At 44.0% G+C, this 25973-nt stretch overlaps 2 protein-coding genes across 4 annotated transcripts in view; one reads left to right on the top strand and one right to left on the bottom strand.

Moving 5' to 3' along the window:
• Positions 1 to 1114: 1114 nt before the first annotated feature.
• Positions 1115 to 25848, bottom strand: LOC308586796 (E3 ubiquitin-protein ligase RNF170-like; the record flags this gene model as incomplete). 2 transcript variants are annotated; one of them, XM_081193870.1, is made up of 7 exons in its annotated part: positions 1115 to 2799; positions 3323 to 3433; positions 3905 to 3978; positions 11006 to 11114; positions 12426 to 12498; positions 18844 to 18941; positions 25044 to 25129. In XM_081193870.1, the coding sequence occupies 6 exons, from the start codon at positions 18915 to 18917 to the stop codon at positions 2494 to 2496; spliced, it is 747 nt and encodes a 248-aa protein (XP_081049996.1). In that variant the 3' UTR covers positions 1115 to 2493. The 2 variants fall into 2 exon arrangements, with proteins under 2 accessions (XP_081049996.1, XP_081049995.1); XM_081193869.1 differs by lacking the exons at positions 18844 to 18941; positions 25044 to 25129 and adding an exon at positions 25559 to 25848.
• HOOK1 (hook microtubule tethering protein 1) overlaps positions 25302 to 25973 on the top strand; it is a 34361-nt gene continuing 33689 nt past the window's right edge. Inside the window, exon 1 of one of the 2 annotated variants that reach the window (XM_081193757.1) lies at positions 25302 to 25441. In XM_081193757.1, coding sequence (XP_081049883.1) covers positions 25391 to 25441 — 51 coding nt within the window. In that variant the 5' untranslated portion in view covers positions 25302 to 25390. Of the gene's footprint in view, positions 25442 to 25779; positions 25871 to 25973 lie in introns of those variants that run through there. The other variant, XM_081193758.1, reaches the window with a different exon arrangement.

Consider the following 25973-nt stretch of genomic DNA (forward strand, 5'->3'; position numbering starts at 1 on the left):
GTTGAGCAGGTTCTCTAAGCTACTGCCAAATACCAAATCAAAGAAGGAGCTTTTGCCTCCAGTGAAAGCAAATGACAAATTGCTATGGGATAAGTCAGATGAAGTCTTACAATATACAAGAGGCCCCATGGAACATGTGCACTCTGTATCCACGGGGCCTCTTTTAAAGGACTCACCCTGTATTTTTCCTTCCTACCATCTTAGACTGGGATCAGCTTTCTGCTATAACCCGCCACCATCAACATTTATAGCAAAATTAATCTAGAACTTCCATAAAATTCCTCTCCTTAAATATCTCATGCATTTATTTTAGCTGATCACTAAGAGTTAAACACATGTCCATTTACACCCTGTGGGTCTAGTTCACATCAAAAGTCACGGTATATACCCTAAATAAATTGCCCTCCTCCATTTTCCTGGGCTCATTCTCCTAACTCTATCTCTAACTTTCACCTCTGGGCTTTTCCTTGCACACACACCCCACCACGGTTCTCCCCCAGGTTGCCATTCCCTAGCAACATAAAGGAAGGGTAAGGATTTCAGATAATGAGGTTGCAAAGTAGCCGGTTAATCTTATGGGTAGCCAGAAATAGCACAAATGTCTGGTTCAATTAACTAGATCTCCTTTAAACACTGTTGTCCCAGGCAGCATTTCAACATTCGTGCTCTATAGCACCACCTTGTGGTAGAATGAGGCACAGTTGGATCACAGTCCTTCACCTGCTGCCTCCCCCAGGATACGAAGTCTCTCAAGCAACAAGAAGCAGGAAGCAATTGTTACAGTAGGTGACCGGAAAGATCCTGCCCAGAACAACCAGTCTATGAGACTCTGTACTCCTGCTGCAAACCTTGTATCTGTAAACACATATTGCATTTGTTCTTGCTTGCCCTGCACTTGCTAACCCATGGATTGTAGCAATCATACCACCAGGGACTTCATAAACAAATAAATATTAGGATGTGTGCACGTGCTAGAAGAAGAAATGCACGACAAGTTTCAGAACACTGTAAACAATAAATCTTTATATGCATGCATTCTTATGCACAGCTAACACATAAAAACCCGAATTCCTTTCCACCATGCAAACACGTAACAAGTTACATATAAACCGGATTCATAGTTTATTCATTGGTTATTTATTTATTAGATTTCTATAGCCGCCCACCAATAAATATTCCCCAGGTGGCTTGCAACAATATATTCAAAACAAAATATATAATCATAATTTAAAAAGCAAACATAGACAATAAAAGACAGCAAAACAAAAAACAAAACGTCCTTGCGTAAACCTAGTTTTAAAGCCTGGATGTACAACTTCTTTATTCACTCAGGTTTAACTGTACTAACTGCACTGGAGGAGGGAAGGTGCCAGCTAAGCCTCTTTGAGGAGGCAGTTCCATAGCTGAAGTGTCAGTACCAAAAAAGTCCCTCTCCTTTGCAGTCACCTGCCTTGTCTTCACTGGGAGGCACTTGGGGCAGGAACCTTGAAGGGGATTCTAAGGTTTCCATAGAGATCTCCGAGAGGAGGTAAGCTTCCTGGTCATTTTTATTTCCTTTGTATTTATATAGCCCCATCCTGCTCAAGACGTCAGTGCTTATATCAGATAGCATGGATTTTCATTTGGTTTTGTCCTAAGTCACTATAAGGATGTACGGTATATGAAACCTGCTTACAGTACACAAAGCCACCTTGAAACCAAAGCACAACTGGGAGCCTCAGCATAAGGAAGTGACTTTCAAAGAGCATGCTTATTTCCAAAAGACTCAGGTAACGCTGCTCCAAGGTGCCTTTTCTGATCCAGTCTAATACCCTTGTGCCAGTTTTTGGGAGTATTTATTAATGGGTGGCAATATGAGGACTGTTGCAACTATTGGCAAGCATATCCAAACCGTAATCCCTATACATGTATCTGTAATACTGCACATGGCAAAGGATTACCTTAGATCAGTAAACTGCTGAATCTGGAGGTCTGTACTGGACCTTCTAGTAGACAACGTTTTTCCCCTGTGTGCGCCAAACACACACAAGTCTGCCTGTTCGTCTTCGTCTCTCTATAGTCTTTTAATGATGTGCAAAAAATCATTTGTCGTTTTTAGGGCTCCACATTAATCAGAGTTGCGGTACAGTATTTTCATGTTTATATGTACTTCATGTTTTCTAGCCATATCTGAGTTGTTGAGCTGTGGAACAGTTGGATAAGATCTTGGCCACTGTGCCTTCTAGGAGTCAGTCTTAAGTACCACAAATGCGAAATTGTCATTTTAGAATGGCAGCAGTGCACTTCTTGAGGCTTGTGGACATAGTTGGGTGTTAATCCCTGATTAACGTTACAGCCTCCACCCAACTGTTGCTCTTCCATAAACTCCAGCGCTGCACACCAACCCTTAGCATTCTTCAAAGCTAAGGCCATTCTGTGTCGCTTTCAGAGACTAGGAAAATCCACCATTGTCTGGTTGGTTTCCTCATTATGAATAGCCAGCGCTTCAGCCCATTATGATTCCAACAAAATGTTTTGCGTTGTGGAGCTCGTCATGTTCGCCCCTTCTGATTCCATCTGAGAGCAAATGTTCATCATACAGATTAAAAGTAGGAAAACAACAACTAGGTCATCAAACACACCCAGAATTCCACAAAGAGGTTCTGGCATCAGATCCAACGAAGAAGTCAAGCACATGAAGGTTCCAAAACAACAGATGACAACTCTGAGGAAGAAGATCCACACCAAACCGCCCAGTGTGAAGATCCCTCGTACGGCCAGGTTGATGAGAAGCGGCATGTCATAAAGATAATCTGTGAACTGGACATAAAATTTGGGTAAGGTTATGAAACTCTTTATTTTTCATGCTGCTGTTTTGGATTTGTTAAGTAAGAAGACGAGAATTACAGGGATGACTAAAAATCTGCCAGCAACAATCCTTCTTCCTCCTTTTCTCCTAATCACCATCCAGTAGTGATTCTTTCCTTATTGCCCCATTAAAAATACATGTTTTGCATTGTGCAAATTTGGCTAATGAGAATACTGGGTGCCACTTTTAAGAAGTTGGTTCGTTTTATGTGGAGTGCACACTCAAACAGGAAACCCAGGCTGTCTACACACTCCCATTTATTCTGTGTTCAGTCCACTCCTATTGCTGGTTTGGGAAGCTCAGTGTATGCTCAGTGTTTGGTATAATCCATAGCTATTCTGTATCTACCTTGTTGTCTCTTGTGAAATACTTTGCTCTAGCGTGTATTTTCCCAAACCAGCTTCGATCTGAATTTAGAAAGACAACGACTTTAGCTGCGTTTTAAGCCAGGAATGTCTAAAAGTTGCTACTTACAGGCCTAGGCTGTCCTGAGAAACGTTTGTTGTAATCTCTGATGTCATACACAGTTTGTTTGCTCGGCTTGTCGGGCTGATTTTCACAAGGCATGTTGTACAAAAGAATGACCTTCAGGTAAAAAAGAAAAAAGCATGAAGCGTCTCTTTAGATTAGAACTAAAAGACAAATCAGTGCTGTTTTATGCTTTTAATAAGCCTTTCGTTATTATGTCTTTGACCCCTGACTCATAGACTTTGTCCTCCAGTGGGTAAATTTCCTCCCCGGCAGGCAGCCTTCCTTATTCTGCTACCTTTGCGCATTGTGCCAAGGTAGGCAGGTAGCGGCCAAGATCAGAGGAGCATAAGGAGTTCATCTTGGGTGAGCTGAACGTAATGCAAGAAGCCAGCCAGCTGTAATAAAAAGCCTGCTGTAAGCGCATTGTTTAATATTTGATAGGTGTTCCCTGATTTGACAGACATCAAATGAGAGATGCAGATGTTTTGTAGTAGCCTGTAAATTTATAAGGATTCTTCCTGGTACATATTTCCACCTCCTCTTGTGACCGTCGAAGAGCAGATGATCACAAGAGAAAACTCTTACTTTCTGTCTGCAGAGTGGGCAGCTGATTGCTTCTAGCCAAGGTCCATGTTTCCAGTATTCAATCAGACAGGAACCTAAAAAAGAAAAGAAAGAAAAAGTAGTATTGTAAGAACTGAAAACCTGCATAGCACGAAGGTTCCTTCATCACCCCTTAATCCCTTTGTCACCATGATCTAGTTCCCACACTGAGATTACATTTCTACCTGAAAACTATTGGAAAGGGGAAAAAACCCCGGCTGCTCAGTGTTTAGGGACACTGCTGGGGACAGCGACAGAAACAGATGCTGTCAGAGTTATTTGCCACCCAGGTGTGACCTACTTTCAGTAAAATGTGAGTGAAAATATGGTGTGTACAGTGGTACCTTGGGTTACATACACTTCAGGTTACAGGCGCTTCAAGTTACAGATTCCGCTAACCCAGAAATAGTACCTTGGAAGCAAATAAACTTTGCTTCAGGATGAGAAGAGAAATCGTGCTCCGGCGGCAGCAGGAGGCCCCATTAGCTAAAGTGGTGCTTCATGTTAAAAACAATTTCAGGTTAAGAATGGACCTCCGGAACGATTTCAGTCCTTAACCCTAGGTACCACTGTAGTTGATTGCAGAAAAGTAGCAACATTTAAAACCTTGATCCTATAGGATGTTGTTGTGTTTTTTTCAAAGCCTTCACCAACTCCGTCCCTGAAATTATTCTGATAGCTCAGGTGATAGAGCATAAGACTCTTAATCCCAGGGTTGTGGGGTCAAGCCCCACATACGGCAAAAAGATTCCTCCATTGCAGGGATTGCACTAGATGACCCTCGTGGTCCATTCCCACTCTATGATTCTTTGATTTGACAATACATGTGGTTTTCTCACAGCTGTTCTGATATGGGCAGAAAAGGTCAGATAAAAATTGTAATGTACTGAGTTGAATAGGATTCATAATGCAGCAGTCTGATTGGTCCACAGGAGCCACCCAATCCAGCTCCAGGTAGAAGTGAATCCACAACCTGATTGGCCTACAGGAGAATCCCAGAATTAGCCAATCACGTGGGGCCCATTGTGTAAATGATGTATATTAATTCCTCCTCACCACTATGTGCTGAATAAAGAGCATGAAATCCACTTTCGACTCCGAGTATATTTCAAAAATTAATGCAGCTGCATACACCGTGGGATACTCCCAATATCAGGGACATGGGTAGGGGTGATCCCGGGGGCCCCTGGATCTCCTACCCCTTTCTCCGTTCCTAGTCATTTTTTTGTTTACAGGGTGGCTGGGCACAATGTGGAGAACAGTGCCAGCAAGACCCCAGGCACACACCGCCTCTTGCTTCACAGCAGCGGTGCCCAGAGTCTTATAAGCACCTACCAGCAGCCCTATTCAATAGACTGAAGCTTTAATGAATAATGCTAGAGATCCATATGGGTCAACTATACTGCTTGCAACCATCTTATAGGCACATGTGCAGATCTCAAAACAGAATCATACCAGCTTTTCAAAGCACTTAAAAATAATGTTTTGTAAATCATTTTCCTCTGTTGACTCATTTGCAGTGGCAAAGCAGGGAGGAAGGGCGGGTCTCCGCCTCTTTTTTCCATGCTATTTCTGTATATATATCCACATTTTCAGAACTGACCTCAAATCTACTTTTAATCCAGGAAGCTGCAGAGTTTTGTGAGCCCCCCCCCCCCAGAAACACTCTGTTGGCTATTAGCAATTAGAGAAAAATAATATTGGCCCAGGATCAACTTTCTACCCCATTTCCTGGACATATGGTTCGAGATATAGGTGAAATCTGAAACATCTTGGAAGAAATATAGGAATTCCTGATGATAATACAGACTAACGATAATACATTCCCCCCTATAAGTCATAGCCGATCATCATTTAAAGCCATCAAATAACAATATGAGTTTTAGATATGACACTTGCCCACCTTTGCTCTTCTTGGTGCCAAATTGAATTAAAAATATAGGTTTCAAATAAAATGTTTTGAGACATAGGAAAACATAGCCAATCCAAAACATGTCTATGTCTATATATTTCATTTTAATTATTCACTTAAAGTGTTCAGCACTGGGTTGGGCAGGGGGACGAATGCTCATTTATTTATTTATTTATTTGTGAGAGCATTCCTATACTGCTTTTCAGCCCTGAATAAAGGCCCCTAACACATTTTACAATACTATAAAGCAATACAACCATTAAATAATTCAAATTATTATAAGCACAATTTTAGCAAATATTAAAAGTGGTGTGGAGTGCCTTCCATCAGCTTTAGCCAGTGGCCCAGCTATGCCTCTACCTGGACAAGGGATAGCCATGTTCAAATATATAAAAGGATGTCACACACAGGAGGGAGAAAGGTTGTTTTCTGCTGCTCCAGAGAAGCGGACACGGAGCAATGGATCCAAACTACAAGAAAGAAGATTCCACCTAAACATTAGGAAGAACTTCCTGACAGTAAGAGCTGTTCGACAGTGGAATTTGCTGCCAAGGAGTGTGGTGGAGTCTCCTTGTTTGGAGGTCTTTAAGCAGAGGCTTGACAACCATATGTCAGGAGTGCTCTGATGGTGTTTCCTGCTTGGCAGGGGGTTGGACTCGATGGCCCTTGTGGTCTCTTCCAACTCTATGATTCTATGATTCTAACCTCTGTTGTCTATGCTCTGGTAACCTCTAGGCTTGATTACTGCAATGCGTTATACGCTGCCTCTGAAGATGGTTCGGAAACTTCAGCTGGTGAAGAATTCGGCAGCCAGGTTGCTCACCAGGGCAAGATGGTTTGAACATATTACACTGATCCTGGCTGGATTGCACATCTTGCCAATTCGATTTTAACCTACAGGCAGGTTAATATGAGAGAAGGCAGTTCTTCAGATAACCTGGTCCTAAATAACTTAGGGCCTATAACTTACCTATAAAGAACCAACACCTTGAAATGAGCACATGAATGAACCTAAAGCCAGAACAATTGATGTAAGACTGGCATATTGTGATCTGCAAAGTGCAGATGATAGTATTCTGCCTGTTGCATTTTGCACCAGCTGCAGTTTCCAAGCCCTCTTCAAGGGCAGACCCAGAGAAAGCATGTTGCAGTAGTCTAACCTAGACTTGACCAATGTACGTGTCACTGTGGCCACTCTGAAAAAGGAGTCAAGGAAAACCCTTGAGATTATTTATTGATCCTATCTCTTCTTGGTACTGTATATATTGACTCGCTTGCTAGAACAATCTGGACTTGCTATAGCAAATTAGTCTTTGGGGTGGGAGTTTCCACTATTGGACACTTAACTCATTTCTGCTTTTTACTTGTGGCACACTAACATCAGAATGAAGAATGTAAGGGAAGAGGAAGTGGTTCCTGTGCGGATGTGATTAAATGCATGAAGGATCTTGTTTTACAGCAAAGGGTTTAATCAGATTATATCAGAACCCTTTTCTGGCTTTGTGAGGCAGATATACTGCATGCAGATGGGTTGCGATATGATTCAGATAGGCATAGTGTCATTTGGGGGCAAACGCTGTATAAATGTGGGGCAGTGAGAGTAATATACTTTTAAAAAAACCATTTTGTAGAGCTATATATTGGAGATTGGCTGGTGTCTCAGATTCAGTCATCATTAAGAGCTGCCTTATCTGAAAATCATTAATTTTTGTTCTATGGCTAGAGTTATAGATGGTGCCGTGGCTTAAGAATGAAGGACAATTGTGACAAAGAACTTTTCCAAATTGTTGTCGTCTCATGTAATTAAATGCTCATTTGTTGCTGTAGGTTCCAAGTCTGTCATTTGTTGTGGATATCTGACTTTTCCTAGACCTGCTATATTTTACATCTAGTAAAAAGCTGTGTTTTCCTCCCAGCTAGAAATCCCAGTTAAATTAAGACACCTTTGTGAGAATCACATGATATAGAAGAAAAGCAGACCAGTGCGTTGAACCTCTGAAATCTATAATACAGTTGACTGTATTTGTACAGAACAAGCATTTCATTATCCCTTCCTGGAAGAAGTCTGAGTTTAATGTGATGCTATGGTTAATCTTTCCATTAAGTCCTTAATCTTTTTTCATTCTCGTTTTCTTTTTTTTTTAAGAAGGGCTTCAGTAACCACAGTGAAAAGCACTGGAGCAAGCACCTTTTATCTGCAGGAATAAGTGTTTTCCTTAAAACTCCAATGACTACAGCTTCAATCCAGCTGTGAGGAAAGCATGAGGCTGGAGATTATGGCTTTAAGAGTAGCCTCACACATTGTGGGAGTAAACAGGGCCTCCTAACCTTGACCTGCTATGTCACAGACTTACGGCTCCCCCACTTTAGCTACTAAAACAACAGAGAGAGGCTTATGCTGCAGTGGTAAAGTGCAACAGAGATGGGCAGTTCTCTTCCACTTCACATTCCTTTTTAAAAAAAAAAAAATTGATACACCAAAAAAGGGGGGAAATTACAAATAAAAACAGTGATAAAGATGATATTAATTACAAATCAATAAAGCAAAAAGTGGTCCTTAGATTATAGACCCGACCTTCCGTCCATTCCTTACTTCAATTATATATTATTTGTTGCCAACACACACTTTTCTCTTAAATTTAACTAATTATTGGTTTATCTTAAGTTTCATATCTTTCTTAAAGCTACTCCTAAAATTATTCGAATGCTGTGACAGAGTTTAAACTGCTGTAATTGTTTTTCAAATAAACTTTGAAGTCTTCCCATTTTGAGATAAATTCCTGTTTTGGTTTGCTCTTTATTTTTTCTGATAGACTGTCCAACTCCACATAATCTGTTCACTTTTGGAACCATTCATGAATAGAGGGGATTTCATCACTCTTCCATTTTGTAGCGATAAGAACTCTTGCTGCCTCTTCCACTTCACATTCCAAAAGGCCTGGAGTTCCCACTGTTACCTTACAGTAGTTTACTGGTACTGCCCTGCTGTGGTCCTGGAGGGATGGGACTTGACTGAGAACCCTTAGGACATGGTGCAAGAAATAGCTGTGGTCTAAAATGCTAGTAGCATGGTGCAGTGGTGCTTTAAAACAGTAATATTGCTGGCTGCTGTTGTCCTAGCACAGGAAATGAGGAAATGAGGCAGTGGCAGCCATCAACATCCCTGTGTTGCAGCAGTTCCAGCTCAGTCACTCAAGCTTTTTGGAGTTGGTATGAGGCTTCATCTTGCTCTGGCATTTGAAACCTTGTGCCTGGTTTTATACCAGGAATGGGAGCAGCGTGGACAGACCTCTTGGGCTCTGCCAGATGCTGTTGGACTACAGTTCTCACTTCCCCTGGTCATTGGTTAAGCTGACTGGAGTTCCCAATGGAGACATGGAGTCCCACAACTTCTGGAGAACCACAGGTTCCTCAGCCCCATCTTTGCTGTAAGGTCTGCTCTGATACTGTTTTCTATTGAGCAGACTGTAACAGTCAGCCTTATGTATATTTACTATAGCATTTACTTCCCCAGAAACAAACTCCTGGTGGAGTTTGGGAATCATACGTTAAGTCCACAGATATTGTAGCATCGATACTGTTAACGGTACCAGAATACCACTAGTGGTTGTTTCTCTGTGATGCACCCATGATGGGGAGAATGCAGTCGCCATCTTTGGGGTGGCAGTTGGAGAAATTGATACACAAGTCCTCAAAACATCATGTTATTACAAATCCCTCAAAACCCAGTGTGAATTATCAAATATATTTGGGATGGGGGAAGGGGAGTTAATTTTAAAGTGGGTGTTGCCTTTTGCACCCTGAGCTTGGAGTTGGGATTCTGAAGAGGAAAAATTGAACGTGTGGGTGAAATCCAGGATATTTTATATTTAAGGTAAAAGAAGTTGTGGGATATGTAGCACTAAATGTGTTGCCTATTCCCATTTTGTTTTGTTAGTTGTTACCTATCAGTTTTCCAACTAATGATACGTCCTTTTGAGTTACTAGGCCCTCAGTTCAAAAACTTGCTATTAGGTTAGGATAATGGTTTTGACTGCAAGTTGCTTTCGTTCTCTTTTGCTATAGCTGCTGTTTCTTTTGGCGTTTTGCCCACGCCGTCAACTCCATTGGAGCTACTAAGTACAGAGCTGATACTCAGGGGCTCAGAAGTATCCGGTTCCTGTTTATTGTCGACAAGACTTCCTGGCTATCATAGAACTTCTTGATGCATCATTAGTAGGTACTATAGCAATGGATGAAGGGAAGTTGTTGCTGCATCTTATTTAAATACAATAAAGGACAAAAATTGTTATGTGTGTAATCACACCGGACATCAAGGTTAGCAAAAGCATTTTTCAGAACTAGATCATTCACCAGTGAAAGTAATTCATTGTCTTTAAGGAAATGAAGGTGGGGCCTGTCAGTTCTCTCCCTCTCTTTCTCTGAAGAGCCTCTCTTTCCTTGGCTAGGATAAAGAGGACCAGATGTAGTGGGGGAAATGTAGCTTGTATAGTTTCATACCTGGATGTGTAAGCCATTGGGCAAGTTTTGAGCGTTAAGTGGAAGAGACGTCTGTAGGTGGAACAGTGTCTTTAGGTGCAGTCTGGGGGTTTTTTGTTTGCAAGGAAAATACCAATTCTGTATGGGGACCTGTAGGAGCACTGGGCCTTACCGTCCTGTTGTCAAAATACTGAAAACCTTATTTTGTTAAATATATATTTTTACAGCAAAGAAAGCAGTATTTATTAAGTGGGATCAAATTAATCCATTTGAATTAATTTATTTAGTGGGAAATTTCCTACGGTCTCTTCTACATTTTTTTCTTTAAAGCCTGTCTGCACAAAAGATATGTAGAATCAGGCAAATAAACAAGATTGAATTGGATCTAGACTAAATTAGTTGAACATGGCTCCCATTGAAATCAGTTGTACTTAAGTTATTATTTAAGTTGGAACTAAGTTCAAGTAGCATACAGTGCAATCCCATGGCAGCTTACTCAGAAACAAGTCTTGCTGAATTCAAAGGGTCTCTTACTCAGTGGTAAGTGTGGATAAGATTGCAACCTGAGTCTGGAGCCAATCCATTGTCTTTTATATGCCCTTCTCCTTTTATAGTTACGTGCAATGTGAAGGCAGCTATAGGTTTATAAAATGAATATATGTGTGGGGAAAATAATGATCCTATTTACTTACCACAAAATAAATGTCCACAGTTGGTTTCTACGGGGCACGTAGTAGCCTGGAGGCAGATTGGGCAGCTTACCTCACTGCGGTAACATCGCTGCCACTGTCTAAGAGATTCCTATGGAAAAAGAGAGAGAGAGATATGTTTTTTTTAAAGGGAATACTTTACCCAGTGTGGATATGTTTTTAGAGAGATAAGAGATAGAGATGTAAACTCCAGTTGATTCATAAATTGTCTTTAAAAAAACAAAAAACCTCTGGAGAACTAAAATTGCCCTGCACAAACAATCACTATCTTGTTCTTTATTTACAACTTTTGTGCAACTCAGCAACTCAGGCCAGGAATGGGGAACCAGTGGGTCTTCCAGCTGCCAGCTCCCATCAGCCCCAACTAGCATGGCTAATGGTCTGGGATGAATATATTCTAGCAACAAATGGAGGGCCACAGGTTCCCCATCCCTGTAGGTTTCCTCTGTAAACCTCTTACCTAAAATAAGATGTCCACATGTTAACAAAAAAAGTCTCCAATCTGCATAAAATTTGCAGGGGCCAATTTTTATGTGAGGATGCAAACCTAGAACTGCTTTAATTTAAATAGAAATACAACACATTTCATTATAAGGGTGGGAAGACTGTGACAGGGTGACCTATGTGCCTGCTGAGTTTTCTGTCCAGGTGTTAAAAACAGCTGGTGAGCGACTTCTGGGCCCTACTCTCCCCCCATGTGGCTCTTTCTTTTTGAATCAGGCTTGGACTAGACCAAGATGTTTTTGGCCTACAACTCCCATGATCCCTAGCTAGCAGGACCAGTGGTTAGGGATGATGGGAATTGTAGTCTCAAAACATCTGGAGGGCCGAGGTTGAGGAAGCCTGTACTAGACAGCCCTTCAAACAGAGGAATCCTGCATGCCTAGATAGCTCAGTTGGTTAAAGTGTGGTGCTGATAACGCCAAGGTTGCAGGTTCGATCCCCGTATGGGGCAGCTGCATTGCAGGGGGTTGGACTAGATGATCCTCAGGTTCCCTTCCAACTCCATGATTCCTCTCTAAAGTAGGACACATGGCTACCCTATATCAGCATACCAAAAAACAAAAAAGCTTTTGTTGTGTGGCAAGTCCATATGCTGTCAAGACAGGAAAACCTGATTAATGAAGTCATTCTGTTCCTATAAATTCAGCATATCATGTGTCAAGCCTCTGTTTTGAAAAGTAATCCCGCTTTTGTTTTCTAAGTTTCATATCTTACAAAAGTAGGAAATGGAGTATGCTTCTAATTAGGTTGTGAGGAACCTGGACCAAGAAAATCCAGCTGTTGCCGAGAGTAGGGGAAGTCTGAAAAGCTTTACTGACACCCGTGACCCTGGCACATATCAAACTTCTTTTGTGTTTTTCATACTGTATTTTAAAGAGTTGCAGATCTGTAAACTTACTAAGTGGTTTCTCGTGGACAAATGGGGGAAACTCTTTTCCAGCAGACTCATCTCTTGACTTAAATGAAGAAATCTGTAAAAAGATTTTTTTAAAAAATTATGTTTATAAAACTTTAGATGGGGTAATATTCCGTAGAGAGAAACTGAGTAAAGATACATAGAACAAGTAAACATATCAAATTTCTATGGCAGCCTGCCAATCCATGCCACCCCAAAAGAGGGTGTTCCTCAGTTTCAATAGTGTGATGCTTTCTCTTCTTCCTTCCTTACCCCCAAACTATTTGTCCTTTAGATTTAAACTGTACAAACATTGCTTCAGGTACTACCTTTATCTGTTCCCATATGCCTTCAGCCTAGGTGTTTTAGTCAGCAGCTAATTAAGTCACCCTCAGTAAATATGTAATGCAGACAAGCCCACAAGTGTCATAAAAGGTATCACATTGTGCCTTACATGATGGTTAACACTGTTATATTCTTGCCTTAAATCATATTAATCTGGTGCTGATAAATCCAGTGATCTCGTAAAACCAGAGGCACCAGTAAGCATACAGAGCTTTTCTATTGGGGAGCATTTCCCCATTCATTCCAATGGCAAGGGGCAGGCATCCCACATGCACAGTCTTCCAGCACACATGGGGCTGTCCCATCCACCGAAGTGAATGGGGAAGCTTACAGTTTCCTGGAGTTCCATGAGTGCATATTATTTTCAAGTTCTTGTTTAGGTACCAACAATGCAAAACAAACATTTAAGTGGGCAGTTTTCAAAGTAATAACAATCCCCCGCTTTCTCCAGAATCCGTAAAACATGTATTTCAGCATAAAGGTAAAGGTATCCCTGCCCGTACGGGCCAGTCGTGACTGACTCTAGGGTTGTGCACTCATCTCACTTAAGAGGCCAGGAGCCGGCGCTGTCCGAAGACACTTCCGGGTCACGTGGCCAGCGTGACAAAGCTGCACTGGTGAGCCAGTACCAGCGCAGCACACGGAAACGCCGTTTACCTTCCCGCTATAAAGCGCTACCTATTTATCTACTTGCACTTAGGGGTGCTTTCGAACTGCTAGGTGGGCAGGAGCTGGGACCGAACGACGGGAGCTCACCCCGCCGTGGGGATTCGAACCGCCGGCCTTACGATCAGCAAGTCCTAGGCACTGAGGTTTTACCCACAGCGCCACCCGCGTCCCTGTATTTCAGCATAGTCTCCGCTAAATTGCCGCCATTAAGTTTTGTTTAAACTAGACACAAGCTGTGTGTGTATGTGTCTAAAAATTAGAAAACACCTCAAGGGTTTTTCTCTCTTTTTTGCTTTTTATCATTTATCCCCTTGGCATGGTTAACCAGAATTTTTTGTCTCGATCAAAGTGAAGGTCATCAACTAAAACATCTCTTCAATTTGGAATGAAGCAATGTCCAGACTGAATCCCAGCAGAGCCTGCAGCCCTGGGCATATTTCAAAATTGCAAGAGTCTGTGGATATTTAGAGCCCCCAGTCAGCACACACAGAACAGGTCAAAAGAAGTTGCTTCCTTATCTTTGACCTGAGACCCCATTTGTAGTTTAAGTGACTGTTGGTTTTTTTAAAAAGCAACAGAGCTGCCCACTGTTTATCTTGAACTAAGTCCAGCATCTCAAAAAGGTTATAAAAAGAAACAAGCATCGCACAAGAGACAGAGTTTCATTTACGCATGTGTATGCTTTTTGAATTCTTTTTGAATTCTGATGATTTTTTTTCTTGGGGGCGAGAAAACTTTGGCTTTTTCTTCGAGAGACTGAGCCCCGCAAGGTCTCCTCCATGTCACTTGGACAGTTCCTTTTGGAAACTAGGTCAGAGATAAATTACTATTCTTTAGTAGAAGAAAGTGGCTCCTCCATGGTGGCACAGTTGCTGCCAGCCTTCCCCATTGGTTGTTGCCCACAGCCTCCCCCATTGGCTGCAACCCTCTGTGTGCCCTGGAAAGGTACTCAGGGTTGAGGGACACCTCGCTCGCCAGGACAGTATGGGCTACGATGCAAAAGGCTACAATAGATAGTGGCAAATCTGCAAAAATCACATGCTCTGCCTGCTCTGAATGGAAGTGCCATCTGCTATCACAAAACCACCGCTGGATACCACCTATAGCTGTCAACTTTCAGATTTGAAAATAAGGGATCAGCAGCCTCACCTGTCCAGGGGACAGTCTACGGGATATCTAACAATCCGGGATAGCAGCGGGAAACAGCACTGGAATAAGGGAATTTCCCGCAAAAAAAGGGAAGGTTGACAGCTATGATGCCACCCTTTGTATAGTAAGTTAGTTTTAGCAAAATGATTACAGCAGCACTTCCCCCATCGCCAGCCCCAGAGGATGGGGGGCAGCAGGAAGGCGCGCGACGCCTTGCCGCTGCTCTCCAACCCGGGTTTGAGGCTGGCGGTGGGGAAAGCAGCGCTTCCCCCATCGCCAGCCCCAGAGGATGGGGGGCAGCAGGAAGGCGCGCGACGCCTTGCCGCTGCTCTCCAACCCGGGTTTGAGGCTGGCGGTGGGGAAAGCAGCACTTCCCCCATCGCCAGCCCCAGAGGATGGGAGGCAGCAGGAAGGCGCGCGACGCCTTGCCGCTGCTCTCCAACCCGGGTTTGAGGCTGGCGGTGGGGAAAGCAGCGCTTCCCCCATCGCCAGCCCCAGAGGATGGGGGGCAGCAGGAAGGCGCGCGACGCCTTGCCGCTGCTCTCCAACCCGGGTTTGAGGCTGGCGGTGGGGAAAGCAGCGCTTCCCCCATCGCCAGCCCCAGAGGATGGGGGGCAGCAGGAAGGCGCGCGACGCCTTGCCGCTGCTCTCCAACCCGGGTTTGAGGCTGGCGGTGGGGAAAGCAGCGCTTCCCCCATCGCCAGCCCCAGAGGATGGGGGGCAGCAGGAAGGCGCGCGACGCCTTGCCGCTGCTCTCCAACCCTCCTTTGGGCTTTTGCGGGAGATGGGGAAATTCCCCCACCTCCTGCAAAAGCAGGCAAAAGCCGTGTGCTCTTTAAAGGGGCTCCCCGGCTTTTCTAGGAGCTGGGGGAATTCCCCACCTCCTAGAAAAGCCTGCAGGAGCCGTGCACCCTTTAAAGAGCAAGCGGCTCTTGGGGGCTTTTCCCCAAGGAGGGAGAAGGGACTGACTGGCCGAATCAGTCCCTTCTCCCTCCTAGTCGAAAAGCCCGCAGGAGTCAAGTGGGGCTCCTGTGGGCTTTTGCGGGAGGTGGGGGAATTCCGCCACCTCCCGCAAAAGCAGGGAGAAGGTCTTGGAGTAGCGCACAGGCTGCGTGCAGCCTGTCCGGTGCTCCCAGAGCTGCGGGGGGGAAATCATATTTTTTTCCTTGATTTCCCCCCCTGAAAACTAGGTGCGTCCTATGGGCCGGTGCGTCTTATAGGGCGAAAAATACGGTAAATAAGGAATTATTCAGTTGTTATTTTAAAGGGGCTTAAAGAGGCCATTTTGCTCTAGGTGGTTTGGGAGGACTACTTTCTTGACCTGGGAGCATAAAATCAGGACTGAGAATTTCTTTTAAAAAGAAAAATCCATACTGAGTGTTCTAAAGATTACTGGAGAGGAGAGTGAAGTGTGGAATATCCTGTTCTGCAGAGCAGGACTTATATACTCTGTGATAGGCTTCCACACTTACATTTTAGGACCATTTTCTTTTTGGAAACTGGCTCACATCTGGGCTCTGTGAGACAGCATCTCTCATATTGCTTGCAAACATTTAAAAAAGATGCAACTTTTTAGTCTTTTATTCTTTCCTGTTCCTAAACTAGAAAGTTTTATATATAGCTTTAGTATATTTACATTGTATATTTATATCATTGATTCAGCTGCCATCAGTAAGTAATGAAAACTTTCCAGGTAAGACAAGCCAATCAGATCTAGATTCAGGATTAGCAAGGTAGGCTGGTTTACTAAAACTGTTAATGAAACCTCATTTGTTCCAGATTAATTATTCTTAAATGATTTCCATCCTGCCGGGTTTTGCGTTCACAACCATTGATGCAGCTTAAAAGGACTACTTAAACATGGCTGAATGAGTAGAAAACAACCATCTTTTACAAAAGCACAGCTGACAGTTTTTAATGGGTACTTAACCTACTCTGAGGAATCCTAAAAGCACACACGGAAAAGCCTGCAGATTATTTGCTTCTTCTATATTCATTGCGCAGGCAAATCTGTCAGTGGTGCTGGCTAGAATGTCCCCAACAGCAGGTCAGTAGGCTTCCTTAAAGACGCAGGGATGTGACTAACAAAACACTCCATTTCTGCCAGAAAGTAAATTTAAAAATCTGTAGAAGATAAGAGAGGAAAGCATTCATATAAGTGGCAGCCAGGCATCTTGTGATTAAACTCCAGAGGCTGCCAAAAGTACAAACTTGTCCTTCCCTTGATTGGAACATTAATGTAGGTCAAGGTATTTCTAATCTAGATTGGCACACAAACTTAAATCTGCTGGTTGGCTATCACATGCATTGCATCACATGTGAAGAGCTTCTACTAATGTCCATGGCCAAGAAAACCTGCTGTCTTTTATATAAGTGGTTCCAGTTCTTTTCTCTCCCACTGACTCTCACTGAGTCTTTGATGAACCAAATCCAGAGAGCATTACAGTGTCTTGGCTGCACTGCCCCCATGTGTAACAGAAGTAAGGGGGATAAAGCTCAGCCTTGCAGTCTGCCAAGTCACGAGGAACCATGGTGAGTCAGCAGTTTTATTCAGCCAAGCCTGCATGTGGAACTCACATGTATTTTATTGACATCACAAGGCAGCTATTATCTCTTCCAGCCAATTCACCACATTTGTTCAGATATTTATATCTAACTAGAAATACTTAAAATAATGAAACTATCACCTTTTAGGATTCTAGGGAAGGCTTTATAAATCATTATCCTCAAAAATCTTCAACAAATCATGGACAGATCGGTACTCAACCCTGGGAAGCAACCGTTAATTTGTTGAGTTTTACCAAAAATAATAGTGGGTTAAAGCTTCTGTAGACCTTGGTTTAAAATTACAGTTCTGAATCTATTAAACTGCTGGTTCTGAAGAACTGATATAACCACTTTTCAGATTTCAGAACCACCCTAAACAGGAGGAAGGGCAAGGTGGAAGTAGAATAAATAAATGAGGGATATGTCACCCTTTGCACCCTTTTCTACATGGGAAGCATTTGTAGATGGTCATATATTATAATCTACATGTCTGGTAAATTTCCATATGAGTGTATCTTACTAGTAGGAAGTTCGGCACAATATGATACGTGAAGTATTGGGCTTCTCTGCGTCTCACTTAGCCAAGCTGCACAACCAGCAGCCACATGCCATGTAACGCTTACCGGACAGTGGCAATTCAGACAGCAAGTGGGAGAGCAAATGTACAGACAAAAGTTGTGTGTCTAGTGAGAAGGTTCTGGCCTTGCTCCCTGGCATGTTATAGGCAGGCATTGCCATATATTCAGTCCCCTCACCTGAAGAGCTATCCCATTCATTTTAAATCTAAGCTAGCATAAATATGCCTCAGCTCTTTCTCAAAATTTCACAAGTTTGTGTCCATTGGAAGTATTGCTTGAATTTAGTGTCAGTGCAAGAAATGCTGTTGTACCCAACCAGAATTAGGTGCAAACTCTGCACACAGAAAGCCATAGGTAATGTAACTGGTGGATGCACAGAACATGTTCTTGTTTATTGTCTGCCAGGGAATGTTGATTCTCTTGGTTCCAGACATGTTGATCCCAGACATGCTCTAAGAGGTGGGTCTCTTCTGGTTTAAGGTGTGGGCTGGTCTTCAGAATTTTGTACTTAGATTGGAGATACATGGTTTAAATCTCTGCTCAGCCAAGAAGCTCACTGAGTAACCATGGACCATTCCCCACCCTCATGCTCTCTCACACGACAGCTTTGCAGAAAAAATGCAATAGTTGCATACAATGCACAATTGATGAAGCACTGTCTTGACACTAGATTCAGAGAACTGTTGTACAAACTTGTGAATACCTGTGGTTTTGTGCATTCACAAATCAAGCTTTAAGCGATAGGCGAGTTAAACTATGCATTTGTGCAGTATTAAAACATTGCTACTAAAATCTCCATATCTGGCACCAGCTGAGAGACCTCCTCAAGGCGTTTACCTAATTCAAGACAAACGCTAATGTTATAACCAGTCGGAGATAACTTTTCTCTTTGAAAAGCAATTATCAGAATAATTAAGAAATAAGGCTAACACAAAACTACTGCAATGGAGCAGAAGTTAAATAGTTAAATCTCTGGAATGGAAACCAGCACCACCTGCCCTGTTATTTGGTTCATTTATAACATTTACAGGCTACCCTTCCTCCACAAAGCCCAGGGAAGTAAACATGGTCCACCTCCCCTTTGTTACCCTCACAACAACCCTGCAAAGAAAGACTGTGAAATAGTAACTGACCCAAGTTCACCCAGTGATTTGAACCCTGGTTTCCCCAGCCTTTGTCTGCAGACTGCTGCACTTGTCTCTTTCATTTTAAGTTTTCCAGGGAAGGAAACCTAAAAAAGAAATCTGATGTTAGTAGTGAAATAGAAGAGAAATGTGATTTTTGTCTTCCATGTTGTTTTGATAGTAAACAAGCTGTAATTATACAGCTACCTGTGGTGACTAGGCTGTTTTGCCAGATATTACCATGTGGAGAGGTGAGGCAAGTTCAGCGGCAGCAGTTCAGCTCATCTGCTCAGTGAGCTCTCCTGTCACAGAATATTCTCACTTGCTGGAAGCGGAAGAAAGAGGGAACAGATTGTGCCACCCCTTGGGGCCCAACAAACTGACACTCTTTTGGAACAGAATTGATGGCAGCCTGTAAGGAAGGTATATAATCTATCCTGTTTACAATCTGAAGAGCAAAAGAAAGAAAAAAGAAAAGGGAGGGTAAGGGATGATTTGGGGGGAATAAAAGCGTGCTTACAGGCTTGCTAAAAACAAATTACAGGAAGAGCTTGACATTTCTAAATGGAGGGAAGGGAATGCTGTACGTTCTGTTCTCTAGAATGCATACCTTTTGCAAGTCCCGTCTACTGTTGGCATGCAAAATACATTTTTTGTTTTTGTTTTCTTGGTACTGTACATGAACGCCCATATTCCAGATGACCACTCTAAGGTCATCAGAAACAAGGTGTTCAGTGTTGCAGCACCTGCCTGATGAGACTCCCTCTCTAACGATACTAGAGAAGCACCAACAGTATTGAGTAAAGCCATTCACTTAATCCTAAATGTTTTATATTGTTTTTTTATGTCTTATTCTTTTGTTATATGCCTCTCTGATTTTCTTTAATGCTAAGCATTATATGCATTTAATAATTTTCAAGTGAAGATCATTATCAAATTTGGATTTGAAATAGTTTTTCTGTGTGGGAATTGTTTTTATCAAGATTTTTTTCTTTTACTGTGAAATCATTTTCTTTTTAAAAATATTTTTATTAATTTTTTTAACATATCATTTCCAACAGTCATTTAACACAATTTCTTATCTTCTACAATATTTTGGACTTCCGTCGTCTACCTCTGAAGATTTTCCATTCTTAATCACCTAATCTGCATTTCTTAATTTTTCTATTGCTTTTAATTATCTTTAATAAGTCTCTTCATAATCTTCCTTCAATACTGTATTTCGCATAATCCTCCTTACAAAACACTGTGAAATCATTTCCAATGTATTTTGTGGTAAGCAATTCATAAATGGAATCACATAAATGAAGTGGGATAAAACTGTAAGACTGCAGTTCTCCTTTTGCTTTCTACATAATCAGCAAGTCAGAGATCCTGCCCACTGCCCAAAAACCTTGATCCTAATAGAGATCTTTTTATATGCCTGTTGTCTTTGTCCATGGAGTTTTCTTGGCAGGGATACTGGAGTGGCTTGCCGGTTCCTGCTCCAGGTGGATCACGTTTGGTTAAAACTCTCCACTATGACCTGTCCATCTAGGGTGCCCTACTTGGCATAGTTCATAGCTTCTCTGAGTTATTCAAGCCCCTTCGCCACGGCAAGGCAGTGATCCATGAAGGGGAGGCAGTGATCCATGAAGGGGAGGCAGTGATCCATGAAGGGATCTTCATGGATCTTCTTGAGAAGAGAAGACTCCCTGGAAAAGACCCTGATGTTGGGAAAGATGGAGGGCACAAGGAGAAGGGGACGACAGAGGACGAGATGGTTGGATAGTGTTCTCGAAGCTACCAGCATGAGTTACCAGCATGGATACGGGATTTATGTGGCTAATGTCATGGGTACTCAGACCAAAGTGTGGGAGGCAGTGGAAGACAGGAGTGCCTGGCATGCTCTGGTCCATGGGGTCATGAAGAGTCGGACACGACTAAACGACTAAACGACAACAACAACAGAGATCTTGGTCAGGAAAGCTTAGCCCATTTGAAGTTATTTCAGTCAATAAGATCTTTATTGCTGTGTTTCAAGTCACTTTTTCACGTTGCTGAACATACCAGCAAGCGGATGGGGATGTCTTCACCTGATGCACATTACCTGATTTGTTTCTCTGTGGCTATTCAAGGACACTGTCACCTGCACATGTGCAATTCAGCTTTGCAACTCAGCTTAATGACGCCTTATGTTTTCATATTGGACAGAAGCTGGGTTGCGGGGGGGCGGATGCATCAAACAGCAGAATTTCTCAAGAAACTACAGAATGCATATGGATACGGGATTTATGTGGCTAATGTCATGGGTACTCAGCTTCTTTTTCCATATTTTATTTTCAATTTTCAATAATTTTACAATTTAACATCCAACTTACTTACTTATTCATCCCTTCTAGACTTCCCCCTACCCCACCCCTGGTTTCCAATTTCTCCCCTTTATTACCTTACACATCTTTAGTTTTCCGTTCAGTTACAAGTCCATTGATAACCCTAATTCACATTACTTCATAGATGCTATGTCAATTCTGCTAATGGTTTTTAAGTCTTTACAGTGGACCTTAAGATAGTCTATAAATTTAGTCTAGTCTTGTATAAACTTTTTTTTCATCTTGGTCCCGGATTTTCCCGGTCATCTTGTGTACTCAGCTTCAAACACCAGCAGTGGGATAACACTGGGGCCAGGGTAAATGGTAATGTGTACATTATGTGTACAGCAGGCGTAAGCAACCTTTTTCAGCCGTGAGCCGGTCCACCGTCCCTCAGACCATGTGGTGGGCCGGACTATATTTTGGGGGGGGAAATATGAATGAATTCCTATGCCCCACAAATAACCCAGAGATGCATTTTAAATAAAAGGACACATTATACTCATGTAAAAACACGCTGATTCCCGGATCATACGCGGGTTGCCTACCCCTGGTGTACAGCTTAGAGTAACAAATATCTTCACCCCACTAGGGAAGAAAATGGTTCTCCAGCTTGATCTGCGTTCCTGGCCACAGATGCATTCCTGCGCTCCTCGTTGTGCTCAGTTGAAACAGGCTCATACTTTCCCTGACCCATTAAGAGTGGCTGCAGAGGAAGCACAAATGTCTCCACTACCGCTTGTTGGCCAATGTGCTACAAGAGATGCAAGTATATGCTGCAGCTCTCTAGCCAACACGCAAATCCTGCACAGTGATGTACCTTTGGGTTTCCTACAAGAAGAGTGCACTACCAGACTCAACCACAGGGTGGCTTTTGTTTTTCTCTACAGCTTTACTCACTTCAGTGTAAGCCCCATGGCCAGTGGAACTGACTAATGAAGAAATGTAAGAATGTAAAAAAACAACAACTAGAACAGGCTCCACTAGTCCACCATCCTGTTCTCACAGTGGCCAACCAGGTCCCTATGGGAAGCCTGAAAGCAGGCCCTGGGTGTACAAGCAGACTTACACAGAGTTGCATCAGCATTATTCATGACTAGGATCCACCATTTCCATCATTCTATGTGTAGTGATATTAGTCCAGGGGTCAGCAAACGTTTTCCGGAGGGGGCCGGTCTACTGTCTCTCAGAACTTGGGGGGGGGGTAGACTATATTTTGAAAAAAACCACCCCACCGACTCTCCCCTCCCTTCTCCACAGCACTGGACAAGCCCCGGTGACTGCTTACCTGTGCCTTGCAAGCAGCAGGGGCTGGCGGTGGTGGCGGCAGCACAATGAGCAGCGCAAAAGGGCTGCCTACGGAGAGGGGCTGCTTAAAATGGTGCTCAACAAAGCCCAGCCCCCTTCTTCCTCTAGGCAGGGCAGGGAGAAGCCAGGAGGAGGGAGGGAGGAGGCACCGCCGCGGTGTGTGTGTGGGGAATGGCACAGCCCTAACAATCAGAATCAGATCCATGCCAATCCACGTGGCGATTCCCAGACCGTCCGCAGGCCGGATCCAGAAGGCAATTGGTCCAGAAGGCAATTGGTCCGGCCTCGGGCCTTAGTTTGCTGACCCATGTATTAGCCAATAAAAATAGCCTGACCAGCCTGTGTTAAAACTAAATGAAACCAAACCCAAGAGCAATTCTGAGAGCGACAAGAGTGTTGAATCACCTGGGGCAGAATCCGGGCCCATGGTACACATATTCCATGTATGGGGTATATGCAAAGGAAATCTCAGGGTAATAGGAATGCCACAATAGTTCACATCATTTCCTAATGCCTCTCATATTCTAGTAGTTTCTTGGTGCTATTTCTTGTCCTTGTCCAGTTTTAAGATTTTGTATTTTGAATTATCCTATTAGCTTAAGCTGTACTTGATTTTTTTCAGTTAATTTTCTCACATCCCTAAGCCCCAGTGAAACATTGCCATTCACATCTTTCACTGTAATCACCGTGACCACTTTGGTTGCCTAGTTCCAGCAACTGTATGACCTACTTTTTCGAGACTAGACTGTGTACGGCGGCTCATAATGAAATCAGTTGAAGTTGTCAGTCGGTACACAACTGAAAATCATACCCAGGCTGTCCCAGATCAGCCACCCCAAATGAGTGTGATTGAAGAAGATCACTAGCTGAATATGATAAGACAGCGAGGTCCCTGTGATGCTGTAGGGCAATTAACTGAGGTGAACTTTTCTTCAGCGGCTGGGAGAGCTGTGAATGTACTGTAGTCAAAAGTAAAGCTTACAGGACAGCTGTTGAGAGCTGCAGAAATGCAATCTTTCCTGCTCAGAAAAAAGATGCTGATCCATACAGGGGGGTGATGTTGTGAACAGATCCTGGGCTGCCATTGTCAAATATGTGTTTTGCCTTAAAGGTTAGTTTGTAGTCTGAGAAATCTGGGCTTAATCCCCCAATTCCACATGTAGCAAGCTGCAATTCTTCTCCATAATTTCTCCATTATTTTGTATGAGAATACTCGTAAATTTATCTGAATCAAGGAACCATGGGCGTAGCCAGGTGCAGGGGGGTAGCCCCCCCCCATCCAAGTAAATAAATAAAAATACTTAACTAACCTACCAATTGTGTTGAAGATAACTCAGTTCTGCCCTGCCCCCAAACATAAAGCCTGCCCCCCTAAGATAAATCCTGGCTATGCCCATGGAAGGAATTGGAAGTCTTAATATAGTTCAAGGAAAGGGGTGCTAAGGAGCAATGAAATGAAAAAGATAACCATACCTTTGTTCTTCTGGCACTAAAACTAAAAATGCTTTCCATTTTTTATGCTTACAGGATACTGGATTTGTATATCATACTGTAGTGGTACTTTGCTTTTTATGCACATTTAAAACCAGGGGTGAGGTGGGGAGGGGGGAGAGACTCCTGTATGATTAACAGGTGCATAAGCATGCTTTTGAGTTCCTAAAAATTCAGATTAGATACTAAAATTTAAGAATTTAAGATTTAAGTTTTGTTTTGTTTTGACACTGTGCAAGGGTGAAAAGCAAGACGGTCTTTGGCGGCAATTTTTCTTTCTTTCATAGCATCATAAAGTTGCAGAATTGTAGAGTTGGAAGGGACGCCGCAGATCATCTAGTCCACCTCCTGCAATGCAAGAATCTCAGCTAAAGCATCCACGACAGCCTCCCTTTTTCATTTCTGCTTTGTTTAGCATCGAGCCAAATGGATGAGTTTGGAAGAACCCCCGTTTCTTTGCTTGGTCGTTAAGGCACTTATGAAGGCAGTAACTGTAGTGCTCTAGTCCTCAGCTGCCCGCGAAGGACCCAGGCAGCGGCGGGAGCGACTACTAAACAGTTCGAGGCAGGAACAGGAAACGTTTCCAAAGTTTTGGAAGGCGGGTGCCTGAGGCGGTGCTAGGCTGCCGTGTGAACGCGGGTGTTTCATAGAATCGGAGAGCTGGAAGGGACCCTGACGGTCATCTAGTCGAACCCCCTGCAATGCAGAAATGTGCAGCTGTCCCCTGCGGGGATCGAACCTGCAACCTTGGCGTTATTAGCACCTGAACAGCTGAGCTGGTTGGTGGGGAATCCCGGGGAGAAAATTTCCTCCAAAGGACGGCGGTGAAAAGGTGAAACGGTGCAAGAGCATAGAAAGGAAGAGGAGAGACGTCCCACTAAGCTATGACAGCAGTGGGTGGAGCGCGGTGGATGCGCGCATGGATGCAATAATACGCCCCCCCCCCCACCCTGCGCGCCAGCCACAGCATAACTGGGTCAGAGACGAATCCTCCTCGGCGCACTTTCCACCCGCCTCCTGCAGGTGGCGCCATAGCAACGCCCGGCTGCGGCTGCTTACCAACCTTCCGCGGCCGCCACCTTGATTAGGCCAGAACGCCTCGCTTACGCGGTCCCGGGGGAAAAAAATAACCCACAACGCAGCGCCGGCTTGGTTCACACCCCCCGCACCCCCCGCTCAGGATTGGTCAGCCGGCGCGTCAAACAGCCAAGAGGAGGGCCCTGTACGAGGCCGAGGCAGATGGAGAGGCGGGTGTCAGGGTTCAGGTGACACAAGCGGCGGCCGCCGGGCACGTAACTTGCGCATTGTTCCGGGCGTAAGTGAGGTTGGTGCATTGTGCGTTCCGCAGAAGAGCGCGGCGGCGGCGGCGCTGCTGCTGAGGGGAGAAGAAAACCGCCGCCGTCGCCATGGAAGGGAAGCCGGGCGAGCAGCCGCTGTGCGACAGCCTCATTCTCTGGGCAAGTGAGGGGAGGCCGGGCTCGGAGAGGGGGAGGGCGGGTCGTCGGTTGGGGGTCGGTCGCTTCGCCTGTCACCATCCCACCCCGCCTCGCCCTCCGCCTGCCCCTTCCTCTCACCTGCCGCCCCGTCGTCTCAGGTGATGGCGGCGCTTCTCTGGGGCCGAAGGGAGCTTGAGTCCCGGCGGGAGTTCCGGCTGCGAAGCCATTCGCGGCTGCTGCTTCACACCACCCTGAAGAAGCAGCCAGAAGACTTTTGCTCCGCGGGGCTCGGAGCCTGACACCTCACCCGCTGCAACCTGTGGAGCCCTCCTCCTCTGCTCGCTTTCCTTTATGCCCCATTTCTGTAATGCAGGCGCCCTTACGTAACAGCGCACCGATTCTTTTAGCAACCTTTTAGCACGTGCCATGTTGGTACAAGCGTTGTACGCGGTTATGTACAGTTGAGTGTATGTAAGTGTGCACGGTCACTTATCCATAGAGCAGCTAAGGATGGGGTCCTTTCCCCACTGTGGGCCGGCCCACGCAGTAGGCA

Source organism: Podarcis bocagei, assembly GCF_964188305.1.
Source record: "Podarcis bocagei genome assembly, chromosome: 5".
NCBI classification, from domain to species: domain Eukaryota; kingdom Metazoa; phylum Chordata; class Lepidosauria; order Squamata; family Lacertidae; genus Podarcis; species Podarcis bocagei.